General features: G+C 43.8%; 1 protein-coding gene across 1 annotated transcript; it reads right to left on the bottom strand.

The window, feature by feature from the left end:
- Positions 1 to 5,956: 5,956 nt before the first annotated feature.
- Positions 5,957 to 19,964, bottom strand: SIGLEC15 (sialic acid binding Ig like lectin 15; the record flags this gene model as incomplete). The annotated part of the gene is made up of 4 exons (XM_081316318.1): positions 5,957 to 6,056; positions 12,939 to 13,302; positions 16,150 to 16,533; positions 19,901 to 19,964. 4 exons carry the CDS (start codon positions 19,962 to 19,964, stop codon positions 5,957 to 5,959), a joined length of 912 nt encoding a protein of 303 aa, XP_081172444.1.
- Positions 19,965 to 21,096: the final 1,132 nt, after the last annotated feature.

Below are 21,096 nucleotides of genomic sequence, written 5' to 3' on the forward strand. Positions count from 1 at the left end.
ATGGAATTGCAGATGGGATGGGATGGGATGGAATAGAATAGAATTTAGAATAGAATAGCAGAACAGAACAGAATAGAATAGAATAGAATAGAATAGAATAGAATAGAATAGAATAGAATAGAATAGAATAGAATAGAATAGAATAGAATAGAGTAAGGAACAGAATAAGGAATAGAATAGAATATGGAATGGAATGGAATAGAAATAGAATATATAGAATATAGAATAGAATAGAATTACAGAATAGAATAGGAATAGAACGGAATAGAGTACAATAGAATAGAGAATAGAATAGAATAAGGAACAGAGTAAGGAATAGAATAGAATATGGAATGGAATGGAATGGAAATAGAATAAAATATAGAATAGAATAGAATTACAGAATAGAATAGGAATAGAACGGAATACAGTAGAATAGAATAGGAATAGAAAGAATAGAACAATAGAATAGAACAGAACAACAGAATTAGAATAGGAATAGAACAGTAGAATAGAATAGGAAAAGGAATAGAACATAGAATACAATAGGAACAGAACAGAATAGAATATGGAATGGAATAACTTTATTGTCATTTTAAATGTACACTCATCAGCATATGTTAAAATGAAACTTCATTGCATTCAGCTCTCAAAAGGGCAACCACCTCCAATATACAGTCCACTACATAAACTACAGAAAAAGTATGCTTATACCCACATATGTCTAACAAAATGAAATTCAGTGGTGAAAAAAGCAAGGTTCTACATTTAGGCAAGAAAAACCAAATGCGCAGGTATAGTATAGGTGGCACCTGGCTCGATAGTAGCAACTGTGAGAGGGATCTCGGAGTCCTAGTGGTGTTGTTGTTGTTAGCTGCGAAGTCGTGTCCGACCCATCGCGACCCTATGGACAACATTCCTCCAGGCCTTCCTGTCCTCTACCATCTTCTGGAGTCCACTTAAGCTCACGCCTCCTGCTTCAGTGACTCCATCCAGCCACCTCATTCTCTGTCGTCCCCTTCTTCTATTGCCCTCGATCTTTCCCAGCATTAGGCTCTTCTCCAGCGAGTCCTTCCTTCTCATTAGGTGGCCAAAGTACTTGAGTTTTAGCTTCAGGATCTGGCCTTCTAAAGAGCAGTCAGGATTGATCTCCTCTAGGACTGACCGGTTTGATCGCCTTGCAGTCCAAGGGACTCGCAGGAGTCTTCTCCAGCACCACAGTTCAAAGGCCTCAATTCTTTGGCGCTCAGCCTTTCTTATGGTCCAACTTTCACTGCCATACATTGCAACTGGGAAGACCATAGCCTTGACTATACGCACTTTTGTTGACAGGGTGATGTCTCTGCTTTTTAGTGTGCTGTCTAGATTTGCCATGGCTTTCCTCCCCAGGAGCAAGCGTCTTTTAATTTCTTGGCTACAGTCCCCATCTGCAGTGATCTTGGAGCCCAGGAAAATAAAATCTGTCACTACCTCCATTTCTTCCCCATCTATTTGCCAGGAATTGAGAGGGCCAGATGCCATGATCTTGGTTTTCTTAATGTTAAGTTTCAACCCAAGTTTTGCACTCTCCTTCTTCACCTGCAACAAGAGGCTCTTTAGTTCTTCTTCACTTTCTGCCATTAGAGTGGTATCATCTGCGTATCTTAGGTTGTTGATATTTCTTCCGGCAATCTTAATTCCAACTTTTGATTCATCTAGCCCTGCCTTTCTCATGATGTGCTCTGCATATAAGTTAAATAGGCAGGGCGACAGTATACAGCCTTGCCGGACTCCTTTCCCAATTTTGAACCAATCAGTGGTTCCGTGTCCAGTTCTCACTGTTGCTTCTTGACCCGCATATAGGTTTCTCAAGAGACAAATAAGATGGTCTGGTACTCCCATCTCTTTAAGAACTTGCCACAGTTTGTTATGATCCACACAGTCAAATGCTTTAGCATAGTCAATGAAGCAGAAGTAGATGTTTTTCTGGAACTCCCTAGCTTTCTCCATGATCCAGCGTATGTTGGCAATTTGATCTCTAGTTCCTCTGCCTCTTCGAAATCCTGCCTGTACTTCTGGTAGTTCTCGATCCACATACTGCTGAAGTCTAGCTTGTAGGATTTTAAGCATGACTTTACTAGCATGAGAAATGAGTGCAATGGTGCGATAGTTTGAACATTCTTTGGCACTGCCTTTCTTTGGAATTGGAATGTAAACTGATCTTTTCCAATCCTGTGGCCATTGTTGAGTTTTCCAAATTTGCTGGCAAATTGAGTGTAGCACTTTTACTGCATTGTCTTTTAAGATTTTGAATAGCTCAGCTGGAATACTGTCACTTCCACTAGCTTTGTTGTTGCTCAGCTTTTCTAAGGCCCACTTCACTTCACATTCTAGGATGTCTGGCTCGAGGTCAGTGACCACCTCATTGTGATTATCAGGGACGTTAAGCTCATTCTTGTATAGTTCTTCTGTGTAATTTTGCCACCTCTTCTTAATCTCTTCTGCCTCGGTTAGGTCCCTGCCATTTTGGTCCTTTATCATGCCCATTTTTGCATTAAACGTTCCCTTCATTTCTCCAATTTTCTTGAAAAGATCTCTGGTCCTCCCTATTCTATTGTTTTCTTCTATTTCTTTGCACTGTTCATTTAAGAAGGCATTCTTATCTCTTCTAGCTATTCTCTGGAATTCTGCATTCAATTGGGTGTATCTTTCTTTTTCTCCCTTGCCTTTCGCTTCCCTCCTTTCCTCAGCTATTTGCAAAGCTTCCTCAGACAGCCATTTTGCTTTCTTGCATTTCTTTTTCTTTGGGATGGTTTTGGTTGCTACCTGTTGTACAATGTCGCGAACCTCTGTCCATAGTTCTTCAGGCACTCTGTCTATCAGATCTAATTCCTTAAATCTATTTGTCACCTCTACTGTATATTCAACAGGGATATGATTTAATTCATACCTGAGTGGCCTAGTGCTTTTCCCTACTTTCTTCAGTTTAAGCCTAAACTTTCCAAGGAGAAGCTCATGGTCTGAGCCACAGTCAGCTCCTGGTCTTGTTTTTACTGACTGTATAGAGCTTCTCCATCTTTGGCTGCAGAGCATATAGTCAATCTGATTTCTGTGTTGACCATCTGGTGATGTCCATGTGTAGAGCCGTCTCTTGGGTTGTTGGAAAAGAGTGTTTGCTATGACCATCGTATTCTCTTGACAGAATTCTATCAGCCTGTGCCCTGCTTCATTTTGCACTCCAAGGCCAAACTTGCCTGTTATTCCAGTTATCTTTTGGCTTCCTACTTTAGCATTCCAATCCCCCATGATGATAAGAACATCATTTTTTGGTGTTAGTTCTATAAGGTGCTGTAGTGCTTCATAGAACTGGTCAATTTCATCCTCTTCAGCACTGGTGGTTGGGGCATAGACCTGGACTACTGTGATATTGAATGGTTTGCCTTGGATTCGAACTGAGATCATTCTGTCATTTTGAGGATTGTATCCCAGTATTGCTTTTCCTACTCTTTTATTGACTATGAAGGCTACTCCATTTCTTCTGAAGGATTCTTGCCCACAGTAGTATACCTGATGGTCATCTGAATTAAATTCACCCATTCCTGTCCATTTTAGTTCGCTGATACCTAAGAGGTCAATGTTCAGTCTTGTCATCTCTTGTTTGACCACGTCCAGTTTTCCTTGATTCATGGATCTTACATTCCAGGTTCCTATGGAGAAAAAATCTTTACAGCATCGGACTTTCCTTTCACCACCAGACACATCCACAGCTGAGCGTCCTTTCGGCTTTGGCCCAGTCGCTTCATTCTTTCTGGCGCTACTAGTACTAGCCCTCTGCTCTTCCCCAGTAGCATATTGGACGCCTTCCGACCTAGTGGACGTCTTAGTGGACGATCCCTTAAATAGGAGCCAGCATCCTGCCAGAGGGGACCAACAGATGCAGACCGTGCAGTGGGTGTGTGGGGTCTCTAACGATGCTCTGAGCTCTAAGCACATATAAGGAGCCTCCTGGCTCACGGGAAGCGAGCTTCCGAGGATCATCTCGGCTGTCCTCACCATTCTCTGTGTGGACCTTCTATCTGAGGCTCGGCTGCCACCAAAGCAGACAGCGACACAGTTTGTTAAAAGGCTGTAAAAAGCGGCCAGGACAGGAGAAGGAAGGCGGTCTCCTCATCCGACGCAAGAAATACAAACTCTGGTTTGCACGCTTCACTAAAGATGACGTATGAAGAGATGAAGTCAGATAAGTTAAAGGTAAAGGTAAAGCTTCCCCCACACATGCGTGCTAGTCATTTCCAACTCTAGGGGCCGGTGCCCATCTCCGTTTCAAAGCCGAAGAGCCAGCGCTTGTCCGAGGACGTCTCCGTGGTCACGTGGCCGGCATGACTAGACGCCAAAGGCGCACGGAATGCTGTTACCTTCCCACCGTAGTGGTCCCTATTTTTCTACTTGCATTTTTACGTGCTTTCGAACTGCTAGGTTGGCAGAAGCTGGGACGCGTAACAGGCGCTCACTCTGTTACGTGGCACTCGGGATTCAACCCGCCAAACTGCCAACCTTCTGATCGACAAGCTCAGCATCCTAACCCGCTGAGCCTCCACGTCCCTTTTCAGATAAGTTAGTTACCTGCAAACCCCCCCCCCCCCACTTTCGGGTACTTACTATTTTCTGCATTGGTCTCCGTTTTCCACTGAGAGGTCAGAGTGATGTACACAGCAAGGTGAGAGTGTGTGATTTTTCCCTGTGGTAACAACCCTTTGTGAGAAGGACCGGCCCAAAGTCACCCAGTTTCACCCCGGCCAAAGGTCAGCTTGTTAACCGTTATACCAGAGTAATTTGCAATACCGCCAAGAGCCAGCGGAGGAAATGCAGATAACGTGCTGGGTGTTGGAATAGCACAACTTACTGACGGCCAGCTTGTCGCAGCCGACTCGCCATAAGTGTGAAAAACAGTCCTAAGTCATTTTTTTCCAGTGCGGTGGCAACGGAACATTCACTAAATGAACTGTTATAAGTTGAGGACTGCCTGTAACTCGGAACCTTACAACGTTCAAATACCTTGAATAGAAACCCAGGAAAAGTGAAGCTGGCGAGCTACAGTGGTGCTGACTTGCATGTTTCGTCATCCCCATCCAGAACGCATTCAGAAGTGATGTCAAATCCAAAATTGGATCTACAGTATCTCCAGATACTGCACATCCAGGAGTTGTGAATGCTCCAAGACTGGAAGTTCTCAAGAAGAGACTGGACAGCCATTTGTCTGAAAGGGTATAGGGTTTCCTGCCTGAGCAGGGGGTTGGACTAGAAGACCTCCAAGGTCCCTTCCAGATTCTATTCTATTATTCCATTCCATTCCATATTCTATTCTATTCTATTCTATTCTATTCTATTCTATTCTATTCTATTCTATTCTATTCTATTCTATTCTATTCTATTCTATTCTATTCTATTCTATTCTATTCTATTCTATTCTATTCTATTCTAATTAACCAGTGGAACCACCTGCCTCCAGAAGCGGTGAATGCTCCAACACTGGAGGTTTTTAAGAAGAAACTGGACAGCCATTTGTCTGAAATGGTATAGAGTTTCCTGCCATAGCAGGGGGTTGGACTAGATGACCTCCAAGGTCCCTTCCAGTTGTTGGTAAGCAGGTAATTGGCCTGTAGTTGCCCCTTTTGCTGGATTTTTCATTATTAGGTAGGTTTTCCCTGTTGTTAGCCACTTTTCAATTTCTCCTCCTTGTAGTATATTATTATTATTATTATTATTATTATTATTATTATTATTATTATTATTATTATTGTTGTTGTTGTTGTTGTTGTTGTTATTGTTATTATTATTTTACATATTAGATATTACATATTATATTATATTATTATATCTACTGTACGTTCTCTGCCATAGAAATCACCAGTAATTCTATTATTGCCATTCACGTTCAGCAATTGCGGGTTTTAAAACCACAGAGGTCTTGTCAAAGATTGAGCCAAAGATTGGATCTTTAATAAGTGTGTGTGACTCTAGATTCTGGAGACAGACTTTGACTTATGGAGTTGATTCTCCGATTGAAGTTTTCATATGGAGATTCTTGCCTCGCTGGTCTGTGAAGGAAAGCATCCATGTTAGCAGCATATGTGTAAGATAAGCTTAATATATTTCCAGGGTAATAGAATATCTAGCTCAAGATTGAATTGTGGGCTCCTTGATGTTCTCTGAGCTGGGTTGTTTTCTTGCAGACATTTCATGACCCAATTAGGTAACATCATCACTGCTAGAAGAGAGTGGGGGTTATGTGGAGGAGGAGGAGGAGGAGGAGGAGGACCACCATGGGGTCCTTGGTGCTCTCTGAGCTGGGTTGTTTTCTTGCAGACATTTCATGACCCAACTAGGGAACCTCATCACTGCTAGAAGGAAGTGGGGGTTATGTGGAGGAGGAGGAGGAGTAGGAGGAGGAGGAGTGTATGAAATATTCTTTGGGTCCTTGGTGCTCTCTGAGCTTGGTTGTTTTCTTGCAGACATTTCATGACCCAAGTAGGTGACATCATCAGTGCTAGAAGAGAGTGGGATTTGTGGAGAGGAGGAGGAGGAGGAGGAGGGGGAGGAGGAGGAGGAGGAGGAGGACCGTGGGGTCCTTGGTGCTCTCTGAATTTGGTTGTCTTCTTGCAGACGTTTCATGACCTAACGTGGTAGCATCATCAGTGGTAGAAGGGAGTGGGGATTGTGTGGAGGAGGAGGAGGAAGGAGTAAGAAGGGAAAAGGGGAGGGGGAGGAGAGGAGGAAGAGGAGGTGGACCACCAGCAGGGCTGGTAGGGAATGGAGTTAGCTCTTGATTTATATTTTGGTGACTTGCCCTGTCAGTGTTGGTGGAAGATGGTCTTGGTGGTTCCTGGCTCTGACAGGGAAAGTCATTTGTGTGTAAAGAGAGAGCAAGCACCAGTCCCTCCTAGCACTGATGATGTTACTTAGTTGGGTTCAGAAACAGCCAAGCTCGGAGGGCGCCACGGACCTTTCGTTTCAACCCTGAGCTACAAATATTCTCTTTCACAACGGGAGGCATTATTCTCACGCTAGCCTAAATATTCTGTTCTCTCGTCCTTTCAAATCCCCTGATCTGATTTGTTCCCAGACATGGTGCATCGCTTGTGTGTAACAGCAGCTGCTGCTAACCCTCTGGGATGCTCGCTAGATACAGCAGACACCTTTAGGCAGAGTTTATAAATACCTCCGGCACGAAGCTCTCTAAATTGTGAATCCCTCACAACATCTCCGTGGATCATAGAAACCGTCGTTAGCCAACATCTAGAGCAGGGATGGGGAACCGTGGCCCTTTTATGACTTGTGGACTTCAACTCCCAGAATTCCTGAGCCAACGATGCTGGGAATTCTGGGAGTTGAAGTCCAGCAGTCATAAAAGGTCCATGGTTCCTCAGCCCTGATCTAGAGAGATTATAAATCAGGAGTCTTCAAACTTGGCCCTTTTATGACTGGTGGACTTCAACACCCAGAATTCCTCAGCCAGGCCCGCCGGCTGAGGAATGCTGGGAGTTGAAGTCCACCAGTCATAAAAGGGCCAAGTTTGAGGACCCCTACATTATTTGATGCCACAAGGTAGAAGAGCAGGTTGGGGACAAGGTATAGCTGGCTGGGGAATTCTGGGAGTTGAAGTCCACACCTCTTAAAATGGCCGAGGTTGAGAAACATCGGTTTAGCTCTTTCTGAGTTAGCATTGTTTTCCCCTCACATTATGTCAGGAGTCTTCAAACTTGGCCCTTTTCTGACTTGCGGACTTCAACTCCCAGAATTCCTCAGCCAGGCATACTGGCTGAGTAATTCTGGGAGTTGAAGTCCGCAAGTCAGAAAAGGGCCAAGTTTGAAGACCCCTGCTATAAACCCTTCACCCATTATCTAGTGCGGGTAAAATTCCTCCTCTGGTACGTAAGCTTCCAGCTCCTCGCTAGGGGAGACCACGTGATACTATTAAATTGTAAAATTAACACAGACAATTATGAACACAAAATCACAGCTGCCGCTCTCTCTGGAGGGCTGGGACCAAGCCGAAGATGAATATCTGAGACACCTCAAATTTCTGCTCTCCGTTCTTGTGCTCTTCTAAGAAGGAACCGTGATTCACTGTTTCCCAAGTGAGCTGCCTCAGTTACGCTGACCTTTCTACTTCCTGAAGGAATGGATTTCATTAGTAACCCTGCAGAAAGCCACGAGTTGCTTTTTTCCCCCGAGAAGAAAATAGAAATTAGTCTCCTCTTTGGGATATTTTGCTCCTGTCTCCTCGGACAACTCCAGAACTGATTTTCCATTGTTGGGTTTTTTTTTGGGTCTGTCGAGATCCATCAAGGACACGTCAACCCCAAGCCATAAATAATACATCTCACAATGGTAGGACGGTGCTAACAGGATACTACATGGATGCTCACAGACAGTAGTAGATTTGCAGTGAAGAATGTCTTTCAAGAACAGCCATGATCTGATCTTCTGGAACAGGGATGTTCGACCCTGGTGCCGAACTTTGGCCTGTGAACTTCACCTCCCCGGAATTCATACTGGATGGGGGATTCTGGGAGTTGAAGTCCACAGCTTTTAAAGTTGTCAAGCTTGGACACCCCTCTTCTAGAAGAGAATTCCTTCTTTTTCCTGAACGGGTGGAGCTGTTCTGCTGGAGCCTAATTTTGAATTGGCTGTTCTACCACCTTCTGATAAATCGTTTTACTTTGTTAACCTACAGAGTTCATTGGTTAGTTTTGAGCTAAGCATGAATTAGGAGGTTTGGTCTACACTTTTTAAATAGACCTTGGCCTCATTTGAAGAATCAGATGGACCAATTTCATACGATCATACGATAGGAGACCAAAGCAGCTGGCTAACCATTTTTTAAGGTCTAGCTGTGGGCTGTAGTTGAAATATCAGCTCTCTCCAATTGGAAATTCTACAAAGCAAACCCTAACCCTTTTTCCTTCTAGTTTTGGGAATCTTACCACGAGATACATAATTTCTAGAAATCCACTTATATCCAACGAGACTCAAGAGACTCTTACCGTGAAAAGCTGGTTGGAACCATAAAGTTATCTGTAATGCAAAAGGTAAGAAAACTAATGGAAAATATTCATGTATTTCTTGCTAGGTTATCCCTTAGGTGCTCAAGAGCAAAAGGTTGAAATGGTCCAGGATCTTGATAAATGAGATCAGGAGTGTAACCTTGGCAACTTTAAGACATGTGGACTTCAACTCCCAGAATTCCTCAGCCATTATGGTCGGCTGGGGAATTCTGGGAGTTGAAGTTCAGCAGACTTAAAAGTTGCCAACGTTGGACGCTCTTGAGTTAGATAGAAAACCTTTGACTTATTGCATCTACGTCAAGTTGCCAACGGAAGTTCATAGGCTTCAGGACAACATCATTTAAAAGTTCTTCTCACTTAAAAAAAATTAGGAATTTGCACAAGGGCTCTAGTTGGGCCTCTTCTCCGATAGGCTAGTTCTCTTCCTTGAAAGATCTTGATGATTTAAGTTCTGAAGTAAGGTTGAAACATCTGGGCTTGGCTGAGACCTTTTGAAGCTCAAAACGGGACGCCTCTACTTGAGCATAGAAGACAATCCTCCTTCAGTCCAGGTGGGAGGACATTATTGGTTAGAGCAGAGGTCTTCCAACTTGGCCCTTTTATGACTTGTGGACTTCAAGTCCCAGAATTCCTCAGCCAGGCACACGTGCCTGGCTGAGGAATTCTGGGACTTGAAGTCCACAAGTCATAAAAGGGCCAAGTTGGAAGACCCCTGGGTTAGAGGGTGCACAGCTGTGCTAGCTAGTTCTCTGATCATTTGCCATTGTGGATGAATCTCCGCATTTACCATCTCAATATCTCCATCACATCATGGAAATAGCCATCTATTGATTGTCTTCACCCAACACGCTTAAGCCGGCTTTGCAAAATGCACTGAATTCCCAACCAACCAAATACTGCAGGTTGCGTTCACACAAAAACACCATGCTAGGAAAGAGAAAAGGTTGCAATTTACCAAGCTTAACGTGTTGGGTAAATTGCAACTGCCTGTGAGAATGGGATCGCAGAGGTCTTTGGTCGTGTAGCTAAACCACGGTTCGTAAATCACAAGGGTGTTTACACAATGCACTGAGCCAGCATTCCCCCATCTTTCCGGGTTGGTGGCCCATCACGGGGGTGGTGGTGGTGGTGTGTGTGTGGAGGGGGAAGAGAAAATGGTTTTGTGTGAGGGGCAGGCACGGGCACACGCGTAACCACCGCTCACGTGAGTGGGGCTGCGAGTGCTGGCACCCACTGTTTGTGTGAGTTGGGCCGTGTGTGCATACGTGCGCCAGCCTGGTTGCAAATAGGTCAAGGTCCAGTAGTGGGTCACTGAAGGGAAGGGAAGGGAAGGGAAGGAAGTAAATGGATGGGGAAGGGAAGGGAAAGGAAAGGAAAGGAAAGGAAAGGAAAGGAAAGGAAAGGAAAGGAAGTAAATGGATGGGGAAGGGAAGGGAAGGGAAGGAAAGGAAAGGAAAGGAAAGGAAAGGAAAGGAAAGGAAGTAAATGGATGGGGAAGGGAAGGGAAGGAAAGGAAAGGAAAGGAAAGGAAGTAAATGGATGGGGAAGGGAAGGGAAGGGAAGGAAAGGAAAGGAAAGGAAGTAAATGGATGGGGAAGGGAAGGAAAGGAAAGGAAAGGAAAGGAAGTAAATGGATGGGGAAGGGAAGGGAAGGGAAGGAAAGGAAAGGAAAAGAAGTAAATGGATGGGGAATGGAGTAAATGGATGAAGAAGGAAAGGAAAGGTAAGGAAAGGTTGGGGACCCCTGCACTAAGCCAAACAAACCCAGATTGTGGCTTAGGGTCTCCTGCTTGGGAGGGACTAGATGACCTACAAGGTCCCTTCCAACTCTGTTATTCTAGTCTATTCAAAACACCAGAAGGCAGGACAAGAAGCAACGGATGGAAACTAACCGAGGAGAGAAGCAACCTGGAATTAAAGAGAAATTTCCTGACAGTGAGAACAATTAACCAGGGGAACTCCTTGCCTCCAGAAGTTGTGAATGCTCCAACACTGGAGGTTTTTACGAAGAGACTGGACAGCAACGTGTCTGAAATGCTGTATCTAAAGCTAATCATGCTACATTTTATTGACAGTACCGATAACCCATGATTTACGATTACAGTTAGGACCAGAATTTCCATGGCTAATCAAGGTGGTTCGGTGAGTTGTGCCCCATTTTATGACCTTTTTTTACCACCATTAAGTGAATCACTGCGTTGTTAAGCAAATCACACGGTTGTTAAGCGAATCTGGCTTTCCCCCATTCACTTGGCTTGTCGGAAGCTGGCTGGGAAAGTTGCGAATGAGGATCACACCATCTTGGGATGGTGCCACCTTTGCACATATGCCCTGGATGCCAAGCAGCTGAGTTTGGATCACATGACGGTGGTGGGAATGCTGTGGCTGTTGTCACTGGGAGAACCAGTCATGAGTCACTTGGTTTTAGGGCCATTGTAACTTCAAATTGTCACTAAATTGTAAACTGAGGACTACCTGTATTCTCTCTGGATTCATGCAACATGCCAACTAGATCGTTATACAACCACAACCACTCCTTGTTTAATGATGTCATTCCATTCCAACAACATAATAATTGCCAAATGAATATGAGAGAGAGAGAGAGAAAGAGAGAGAATGCAGAGAGAGAATGCAGAGAGAGAGACTAATAGATAAATATGACATAGATAGATAATAAATAGATAAATAGATGATGGGTGGGTGGGTGGAAGGATGGATAGGGATGATAGAGAGATGAGAGATGAGAGATGAGAGAGAATAGATAGAGATAGATATAAGCGTATAGATAGATAGATAGATAGATAGATAGATAGATAGATAGATAGATAGATAGATAGATAGATATAGATAGATAGATAAGAGGAGAGAGGAGAGAGGAGAGAGAGATAGGATAGAGGGGATAGATAGATAGATAGATAGATAGATAGATAGATAGATAGATAGATAGATAGATAGATAGATAGGTAGGTAGGTAGGTAGGTAGGTAGATAGATAGATAGATAGATAGATAGATAGATAGATAGATAGATGATAGATAGATAGATGGATAATGCAGAGAGAGAGACTAATAGATAAACATGACATAGATAATAAATAGATAAATGGATGGGTGGGTGGAAAGACGGATAGGGATGATAGAGAGATGAGAGATGAGAGAGAATAGAGAGAGAGAGAGATGATAGAGATAGAGAGATACAGGCGTATAGATAGATAGATATGATAGATGTGTATAGATATAGATAGATAGATGAGAGAGGAGAGGGAAAGGGAGAGAGAGAGATGCTGCAAAGATCACTGATTGTTGCCTTCGGATTCGGATAAAATTCTCCCTTACAGCATCCCGTGCCTGACCTGATTTTTTTTCTCCCTCTTCCCCCCTCGCAAGCTGGAGAGGTTGCTTAAACTAGCAATCTCTTCCTGATCTACTCTTCTTCACAGCACATGGCTTCTCATAGCAAATTAACAAGCTCAGCTCTGACCTGGCTGCTGCCTAAAGCTAACAAGACTTTAATCCTTTCGCTCTGGTGGCGTTAGTTACCAGGCACGTGGAATTTGGTCAGTGGTGGGATTCAAATAGGTGAACCACCGGTTCTCTGTGTTTGATGCCGCTTCCGGAAGTCCATTCTGGGCCTGGCCAACAAAAAATTAGCTACCGGTTCTGCCGAAGTGGTGCGAATCGGCTGAATCCCACCACTGAATTTGGTGCGTTGGTTGGAAAATATATATATTTTTTTAAATTGCCATCGTCTTTGTGAATGTTCACAAAATGAAGTGGTTGCTAAACAAGGAGCCACTGTGCCACAGTTTATTGAATCAATCCCAACTAAGTCAGGAACTGGTGGCTTGAACTTCAAGCCAAGCCTGTCCTCCCTTGACCCACGCAAATGTCACTGGAATTTAAAAGAGGGGTACCTACCTCCCTTGCAAAAGGCCCCGATCCCTAAGATCACCAGCAGGGCCACCAGCTTGATCCCCAAAGCTGTGAACAAGAGAATCATGATCCAGGAAGCATTTCCGGCTTTGAACCTATAGAAGTAGACGCTTGCTTCTGCTCGGCCGTGGCTGTTGGTGGCCACGCAGGTGTACTTCCCGTCGTGAGAGAGGTGCTGAAGCTCCTTGGTGATCTGGTGACCTGTGCGGGACACGGAGGTGGCATTTCCAGACAGGGGACCAGCCCACATCAGGGTGGGCACTGGTTCACCTTCAGCCGTGCACAGGGCATGGAAGTCACGATCCTGCCCAGCCTGGACAGATATATTTGTAATCCTGGGGGCAGCTGCAGAACATACAAAAAAAAAAAATAGAAACCATAACTTATTACTCAGGATGTTATCATTTGTAACATAGTCCTTCCCTTGGCAACTTTAAGATAATAATAATAATAATAATAATAATAATAATAATAATAATAATAATAATAATAATAATAATAATAATAATAATAATAATAATAATGGTAGTAGTAGTACTAGTAGTAATGTTGGAAGGGAGCTTGGAGGTCATCTAGTCCAACCCTCTGCTCAGGCAGGAAACCCTATACCATTTCAGACAAATGGCTTGTTGTTCCACTGGTTAATTAGAATAGAATAGAATAGAATAGAATAGAATAGAATAGAATAGAATAGAATAGAATAGAATAGAATAGAATAGAATAGAATAGAATAGGAATAGAATAGAATAGAATAGAATAGAATAGAATAGAATAGAATAGAATAGAATAGAATAGAATAGAATAGAACAGGAATAAAATAGAATAGAATAGAAAATATGGAATGGAATGGAATGGAATGGAATGGAATGGAATAGAATAGAATAGAATAGAATAGAATAGAATAGAAAATATGGAGTGGAGTAGAATAGAATAGAATAGAATAGAATAGAATAGAATAGAATAGAATAGAATAGAATAGAATAGAATAGAATAGAATAGAATAGAATAGATTTTGGAATATGGAATAGAATAAATATTGGAGAATAGAATAGAATAGAATAGAATAGAATAGAATAGAATAGAATAGAATAGAATAGAATAGAATAGAATAGAATAGAATAGAATAGAACTTTAAATCATTTGCACCTTGCCAAAAGAAAGGAAACATTAGAGAAGTTAGGGGTGTGGGTGTTGTGTTTTGTGCCTCTCAAAAAAGAAAACCAGCAATTTCCACTCACGCTTGTGAGATCTGTACAAAGATCCTTTGAAAATGTTAAGGTCATCTAGTCCAACCCCCTGCTCAGGCAGGAAACCCTAGACCATTTCAGACCAATGGCTGTCCAGGCTCTTCTTAAAAACGTCCAGCATTGGAGCATTCACCGCTTCTGGAGGCAGGTGGTTCCACTGGTTAATGTGGACTTCAACTCCCAGAATTCCCCAGCCAGCCTGGGGGAACCTACTACAAACTACTTTATACAGTGGTGGGATTCCAATAGGTGAACAACCGGTTCTCTGTGTGGATGCAGCTTCCGGAAGTCCATTCTGGGCCTGGGCAACAAAAAAATTAGCTACCGGTTCTGCCGAAGTGGTGCGAACTTGGCTGAATCCCACCACTGACTTTATAGCTTTTAAAATTAGTTTGAATATAGGCTAAATTTGTGGCTTCTGGACATTCTTGGTCCTATTTTTGAAGTTCAGGCATTGTACCAAGCTGCAGCTTGTTTTAAATGATTGATTGATTGATTAAAGCAAAATGGAATGCTGTAAATCATGGCTTGCTTTGCTTTACGTTGTTGGATATGTTATAAAGAGCTGGATTCATACAATACACCATGCTACCTTATTGTTATTTATCGTCAGGCACATCCACATCACATTTCAATAAAAAAGACAAGAGATAAAAATACAAAACATGAAATATGGAATCTAAAATATTATAAGCATATGTCCAGCTATGCCACAAGTAGAGCAGCCACTTTAGCATTAGATGTGAACTTGGTCAAAATGCCTTCAAGAGCTTATATGCAAACTGGGCTCTGGCCCCATTGCTCGGGGGGGGGGGCGGTGTGTGGTGGAAATTCACCCCATTAAAGAGAATATTTGTAGATCAGGGTTGATGTGAGGGGTCCTTGGTGCTCTCTGAGCTTGGTGGTCTTCTTGCAGACGTTTCATGACCCAAACTAGGTATCATCAGTGCTAGAAGGGAGTAGGGTTTGTGGAATGATGGAGGAGGAGGAGGAGGAGGAGGAGGACAACTGTGGGGTCCTTGGTGCTCTTTGAGCTTGCTGGTTTTCTTGCAGATGTTTCATTGCCCAAGCAGGTATCATCAGGGTTGACCAGTGCTGAAAAGTCTGCAAGAAAACAATCAAGCTCAGAGAGCACCAAGGACCCCACAGTTGTCATTCATTCTCCTCCTCCTCCTCCTCCTCCTCCTCCTCCTCCTCCTCCTCCTCCTCCCCCTCCCCCTCCCCCTCCCTCTCCTCCTCCTCCTCCTCCTCCTCCTCTTCTCCATAAACACCACTCTCTTCCAGCACTGAAGATGTTTCCTAGTTGGGTAATGAAACGTCTGCAAGAAAACTACCAAGCTCAGAGAGCACCAAGGACCCCACATTCGTCATTCATTCTCCTCCTCCTCCTCCTCCTCCTCCTCCTCCTCCTCCTCCTCCTCCTCCTCCTCCTCCTCCTCCTCCTCCTCCTCTTCTCCATAAACACCACTCTCTTCCAGCACTGAAGATGTTTCCTAGTTGGGTAATGAAACGTCTGCGAGAAAACTACCAAGCTCAGAGAGCACCAAGGACCCCACAGTCGTCATTCATTCTCCTCCTCCTCCTCCTCCTCCTCCTCCTCCTCCTCCTCCTCCTCCTCCTCTCCATAAACACCTCTCTCTTCCAGCACTGAGGATGTTTCCTAGTTGGGTAATGAAACGTCTGCACGAAAACAACCCAGCTCAGAGAGCACCAAGGACTCCACCATGACTATCCAGCCTCGTTCAAGGCAACACGTCAACCCTGAGGCCTTAGGGCAGCAACGTCCATCTTCCCAGGGCTGCACAACCCGCGAACAGGAATACGCAGCAATTGCACGAAGGATCAGTGGGGTCTTGGGGATCCTCGCTGAGGGCTGGGCTTCCCTGTCGCCTCTCCCAAGCTCCCCTGGCAGAGACCCTCCTCAATGCATTCCCCATCTTTTCACCTATGAGACGGAGATGGATCCCCGTCCGGCTTTCGTACTTGTCATGGAGATCCCCGGAGAATTCAACCCGGCAGAAGTATCGGTTGGTGTCGGTCCAGTTGAGATTCTCAATTTGGAGTGAGAGATTGTTCTGTCTCGGGTTGCCCAGCAGTTTGTACCGGCTCTTCAAGCCCACCGTGACCCTGCAGAGGTCGCTGGAACTTTGGGTGACACACTTGAAGACCACCGAGCCGTCGAAAGGCTCCCTCACGCGCCAAATGGCGGTCAGGGCCTTGTCGTACATCTTGTGGGGGTGCGTGAACGTGCAGGGCAGGGCCACGGACTTGCCGACCTCGCCCACCACCTCCGAGGGGACGTGCATGGACCATCCTTTGGAAGAGAGACCTGCCCGGGAAAAGGAGAAGTGGTGAGGGGGCTTCCTTCACCAAAAAGAACATTGTACATTGGGTACGTCATGCATGCGTGCCTCTGCTTAAATGACCAGGGCAGGAGTCTTCAAACTGGGCCCTTTTATGACTGGTGGACTTCAACTCCCAGAATCCCTCAGCCAGGCCTGCGGTTTCATCAAAATGGCCGACTGAGGAATTCTGGGAGTTGAGGTCCACCATTCATAAAAGGGCCAAGTTTGAAGACCCCTGGCCTGGATCATGGTTTCATTAAAATGGCCGACTGAAGAATTCTGGGAGTTGAGGTGCACCATTTATAAAAGGGCCAAGTTTGAAGACCCCTGGCCTGGATCATGGTTTCATTAAAATGGCTGACTGAAGAATTCTGGGAGTGGAAGTCCACCAGACATGAAAGGGCCAGGTTGGAAGACCCCTGGTCTGGATCCAAGCCTGCGGTTTCATCAAAATGGCCGACTGAGGAATTCTGGGTGTTGAAATCCACCAGTCATAAAAGGGCCAAGTTTGAAGACCCCTGGTCTAGGGGGTCAGTGGAATTTCTAGTCATTTGTTTTTTTTTTTAAAGAAGAAGTTCAGAAGACAATGCTGAGAGAAACATCAGATCTACTGTGACATTGTGATAAATGGACGAAAGCAAGGGTGGACAAGCTTGGCAACTTTTGGTCTTGTGGACTTCAACTCTCAGAATTCCTCTGTCTGCCTGTCTATTAGTCTCTCTCTCTCTCTCTCTCTCTCTCTCTCTCTCTCTCTCTCTCTCTCTCTCTCTCTCTCCCCCTCCCTCCCTCCCTCCCTCCCTCCCTGCCCTGAATTAAATGACAGCCTCCTCGGTTAAAGTTTGTCTTGAATTAATTGGCATCAGAGTCCCCATCTTGCCCCCTGAAGCTGTGAATGCTCCAACACTGGAAATTTGTGAAGAAGACACTGGACAAGCATTTATCTGAAATGGTACAGGATTTCCTGCCTGAGCAGGGGGTTGGACTAGATGACCTCCAAGGTCCCTTCCAACTCTGATTCTATTCTATTCTATTCTATTCTATTCTATTCTATTCTATTCTATTCTATTCTATTCTATTCTATTCTATTCTATTCTATTCTATTCTATTCTATTCTATTCTATTCTATTCTATTCTATTCTATTCTATTCTATTCCATATTCCATATTTTCTATCCTATCCTATCCTATCCTATCCTATCCTATCCTATCCTATCCTATCCTATCCTATCCTATCCTATCCTATTTTCATCCCGATTTTCCTCCGAAGAACCCGGATAAGGATTTACATCTGTCTGTACCCTCTTAAAATGAAAAGGAAGTTGCTATATTTGATTTTTTAAAAATTTTTTGCCTTCAAAGAAAAATGATATTTGCAGTATACTTTCTGTATTGAAGGTAGAATCAGCAGATCCTAGTGCTTGCAAGATGTGAATGTTATGTATGTGTCAATATCATTTATTTATTTATTTATTTGTTAAATATATTTGCCGCCTATAATGTTCCAGATTTTCCAATTTAGGGAATCCTGCTTCCAATTCAGCATTTTGAGCAATGATCAGTGTAGCACCCTGCAATGGGTGAATTTCCCTGTTCCATTTACAAAGCTTTGGTTACTTTGAGTTCGGAATGAACCCCAATGCTTTTTTGTGCCTTACATGGAGCCGCTTCCCTTTCTGCAAGTAGAATGGGTCACAATCAGTTGCAGATCTGGATCTACCAATCCAGAACACGGAAAAGATTTAAGTTAACTGGAGGGGGTGGGGGGTGGGGAAAGGATGAGATGGAAATACTTGGCAGGAAAATGGTTCAAACCTCTCCTTCTTTGGAGTAAAATGTTTGCAGTTGAAAGGGAAATTGTGGAGTCCTTTCAGGTGCTTTGGAGAACAGCTTGACTGCCTCTTCTTTGTGGCAACCCCTGAGATACTGGAAGACTGCTATCATGTCACCCCTAGTCCTTCTCTTCATAAAACTAGAACAGAACAGAACAGAAAAGAATAGAACAGAACAGAACAGGACAAAATAGAATAGAATAGAGCTGGAAGGGACCCTGGAGGTCTTCTAGTCCAGCCCCCTGCTCAAGCAGGAGAACCTATACCATCTCATACAAGTGACTGTATAGCCTCTTCTTAAAAACCTCCAGCAATGGAGCACCCACGATTTCTGGTGGCAGGCTGTTCCACTGATTAATTGTCCTCACTGTCAGGAAGTTTCTCCTTAATTCCAGGTTGCTTCTCTCCTTGACCAGTTTCCAACCATTGTTTCTTGTCCTGCCCTCTGGTGCTTTGGAGAATAATTTGACCCCCTTTTCCTTGTGGCTGCCCCTCAGATACTGGGACACTGCTATCATGTCTCCCCTATTTCTTCTTTTCATTCTCCTAGTTGGATAATGGAACGTCTGCAAGAAAGCCACCAAGCTGGGAGCACCTGGGACCCCACAGTTCAACCCTGAGCTACAAATGCTCTTCTCTATTGGCAAGGTCAAGTGTAAGACACTTTGTTGAATCTCTTGTAAATCTTAACCCAGAGAAACTCAAGAACCAGCAGCCTTGAAGGTCATTTGGTATCTGTCTCAGACAGATTAGCCAGTTCGGTACATTTCAAGCTAAGACACACAATTCTTTCTCTTTCTCTTTTTTTTTTTTGCATCCTTGGAAAGTCTCTGCTCAGGAGAACAGATTAACTGAGTTGGAAGGGACCTTGGAGGTCATCTAGTCCAACCCCCTGCTCAGGCAGGAAACCCTATACCATTTAAGGCAAATGGCTGTCCAGTCTCTTCTTAAAAACTTCCAGTGTTGGAGCATTCACAGCTTCTGGAGGCAGGTGGTTCCACTGGTTAATTAGAATAGAATAGAATAGAATAGAATAGAATAGAATAGAATAGAATAGAATAGAATAACAAATTATGAAATTAGAATAGAATAGAATAGAATAGAATAGAATAGAATAGAATAGAATAGAATAGAATAGAATAGAATAGAATAGAATAGAATAGAGCTGGAAGGGATCTTGGAGGTCATCTAGTCCAACCCCCTGCTCAGGTAGGAAACCCTATATCATTTCAGACAAAGGGCTGTCCAGTCTCTTCTTAAGAACTTCCAACGTTGGAGCATTCACAGCTTCTGGAGGCAGGAAGTTCCACTGGTGAATTGTCCTCACTGTCATGAAATTCCTCCTTAGTTCCAGGTTGCTTCTCTCTTTGATCAGTTTCCATCCGTTGCTTCTTCTCCTGCCTTCAGGTGCTTTGGAGAATAGCTTGACTCCCTCTTTTTTGGGGCAGCCCCTGAGATATCGGAAGAGTTGCTATCATGCCTGCCACGTCCCACATCAAGACATGTTGCCCATGCAAACTTACCTTTGTCAAAGAGGCAAAGCAAGCACGCGAGAAAAAACGGGTGGCTTTCCATCTTATGAGCCATTCTCCCTGCAATCTTCTTTCCTAACTGGATCGGTTGGATCCACTCAAGACTCCATCAGCATTTTCTCCCCCCCTCCCCCCACTCTCTGCAGAACAGAAGCAGAGGGACTTTTTCTTCCTCTGGAAAAAGATGAGAGGGGTTGGCTGGTCCAGTGAGTTTAAAGGAAAAAGTCATCATGTGGGGCTGAGCAGAAAAGCCATAGAATGAATCAGCCACCCACTTCTTGTTTTAAAGCTAGGCCGAGACTCAATGAGGGAGGTGACATGGATTCGCTGGAGGTTTTTAAGAAGAGGCTTGTCAGAAATGGTATAGGTTCTCCTGCTTGAGTGGGGGGCTGGACTACAAGACCTCCAAGGCCCCTTCCAGCTCTATTCTATTCTACTGTATTCTATTCTATTCTATTCTATTCTATTCTATTCTATTCTATTCTATTCCTATTCTATTCTATTCTATTCTATTCTATTCTATTCTATTCTATTCTATTCTATTCTATTCTATTCTATTCTATTCTATTCCATTCCATTCCATTCCATTCCATTCCATATATTCTATTCTATTCTATTCTATTCTATTCTATTCTATTCTGTTCTGTTCTGTTCTGTTCTGTTCTGTTCTGTTCTGTTCTGTTCTGTTCTGTTCTGTTCTGTTCTGTTCTGTTCTATTCTGTTCTATTCTATTCTATTCCATCCCATTATTCTATTCTATTCTATTCTATTCTATTCTATTCTATTCTATTCTATTCTATTCTATTCTATTCTATTCTATTCTATTCTATTCTATTCTATTCTATTCTATTCTAGACTAGCGCAGGGGTAGGCAACCTTGGCCCTTTTATGACTCGTGGACTTCAACTCCCAGAATTCCTGAGCTAGCCACACTGAGGGAGAGGTTTCCAAGCTGAGCCATGCTGCCTCAGGAATTCTGGGAGTTGAAGTCCACAGGTCACGAGGGGGCCATAGTTGCCCCATGCTGGCTCAGGAATTTTGGGAGTTGAAGTCCACGAGTCATAAAAGAGCCAAGGTTGCCTACCCACCCCCAAGTCCCGCAGCCATTTTTTGTATGTTGTGTGTGTCCCTGAGAAAAGAATATACAAGAAGTCTTTGAGTTATGGCCGCAGCCCAGCCCACCATTT

Source organism: Vipera berus (assembly GCF_964194415.1).
Source record: "Vipera berus genome assembly, chromosome: 2".
Lineage (NCBI taxonomy): Eukaryota > Metazoa > Chordata > Lepidosauria > Squamata > Viperidae > Vipera > Vipera berus.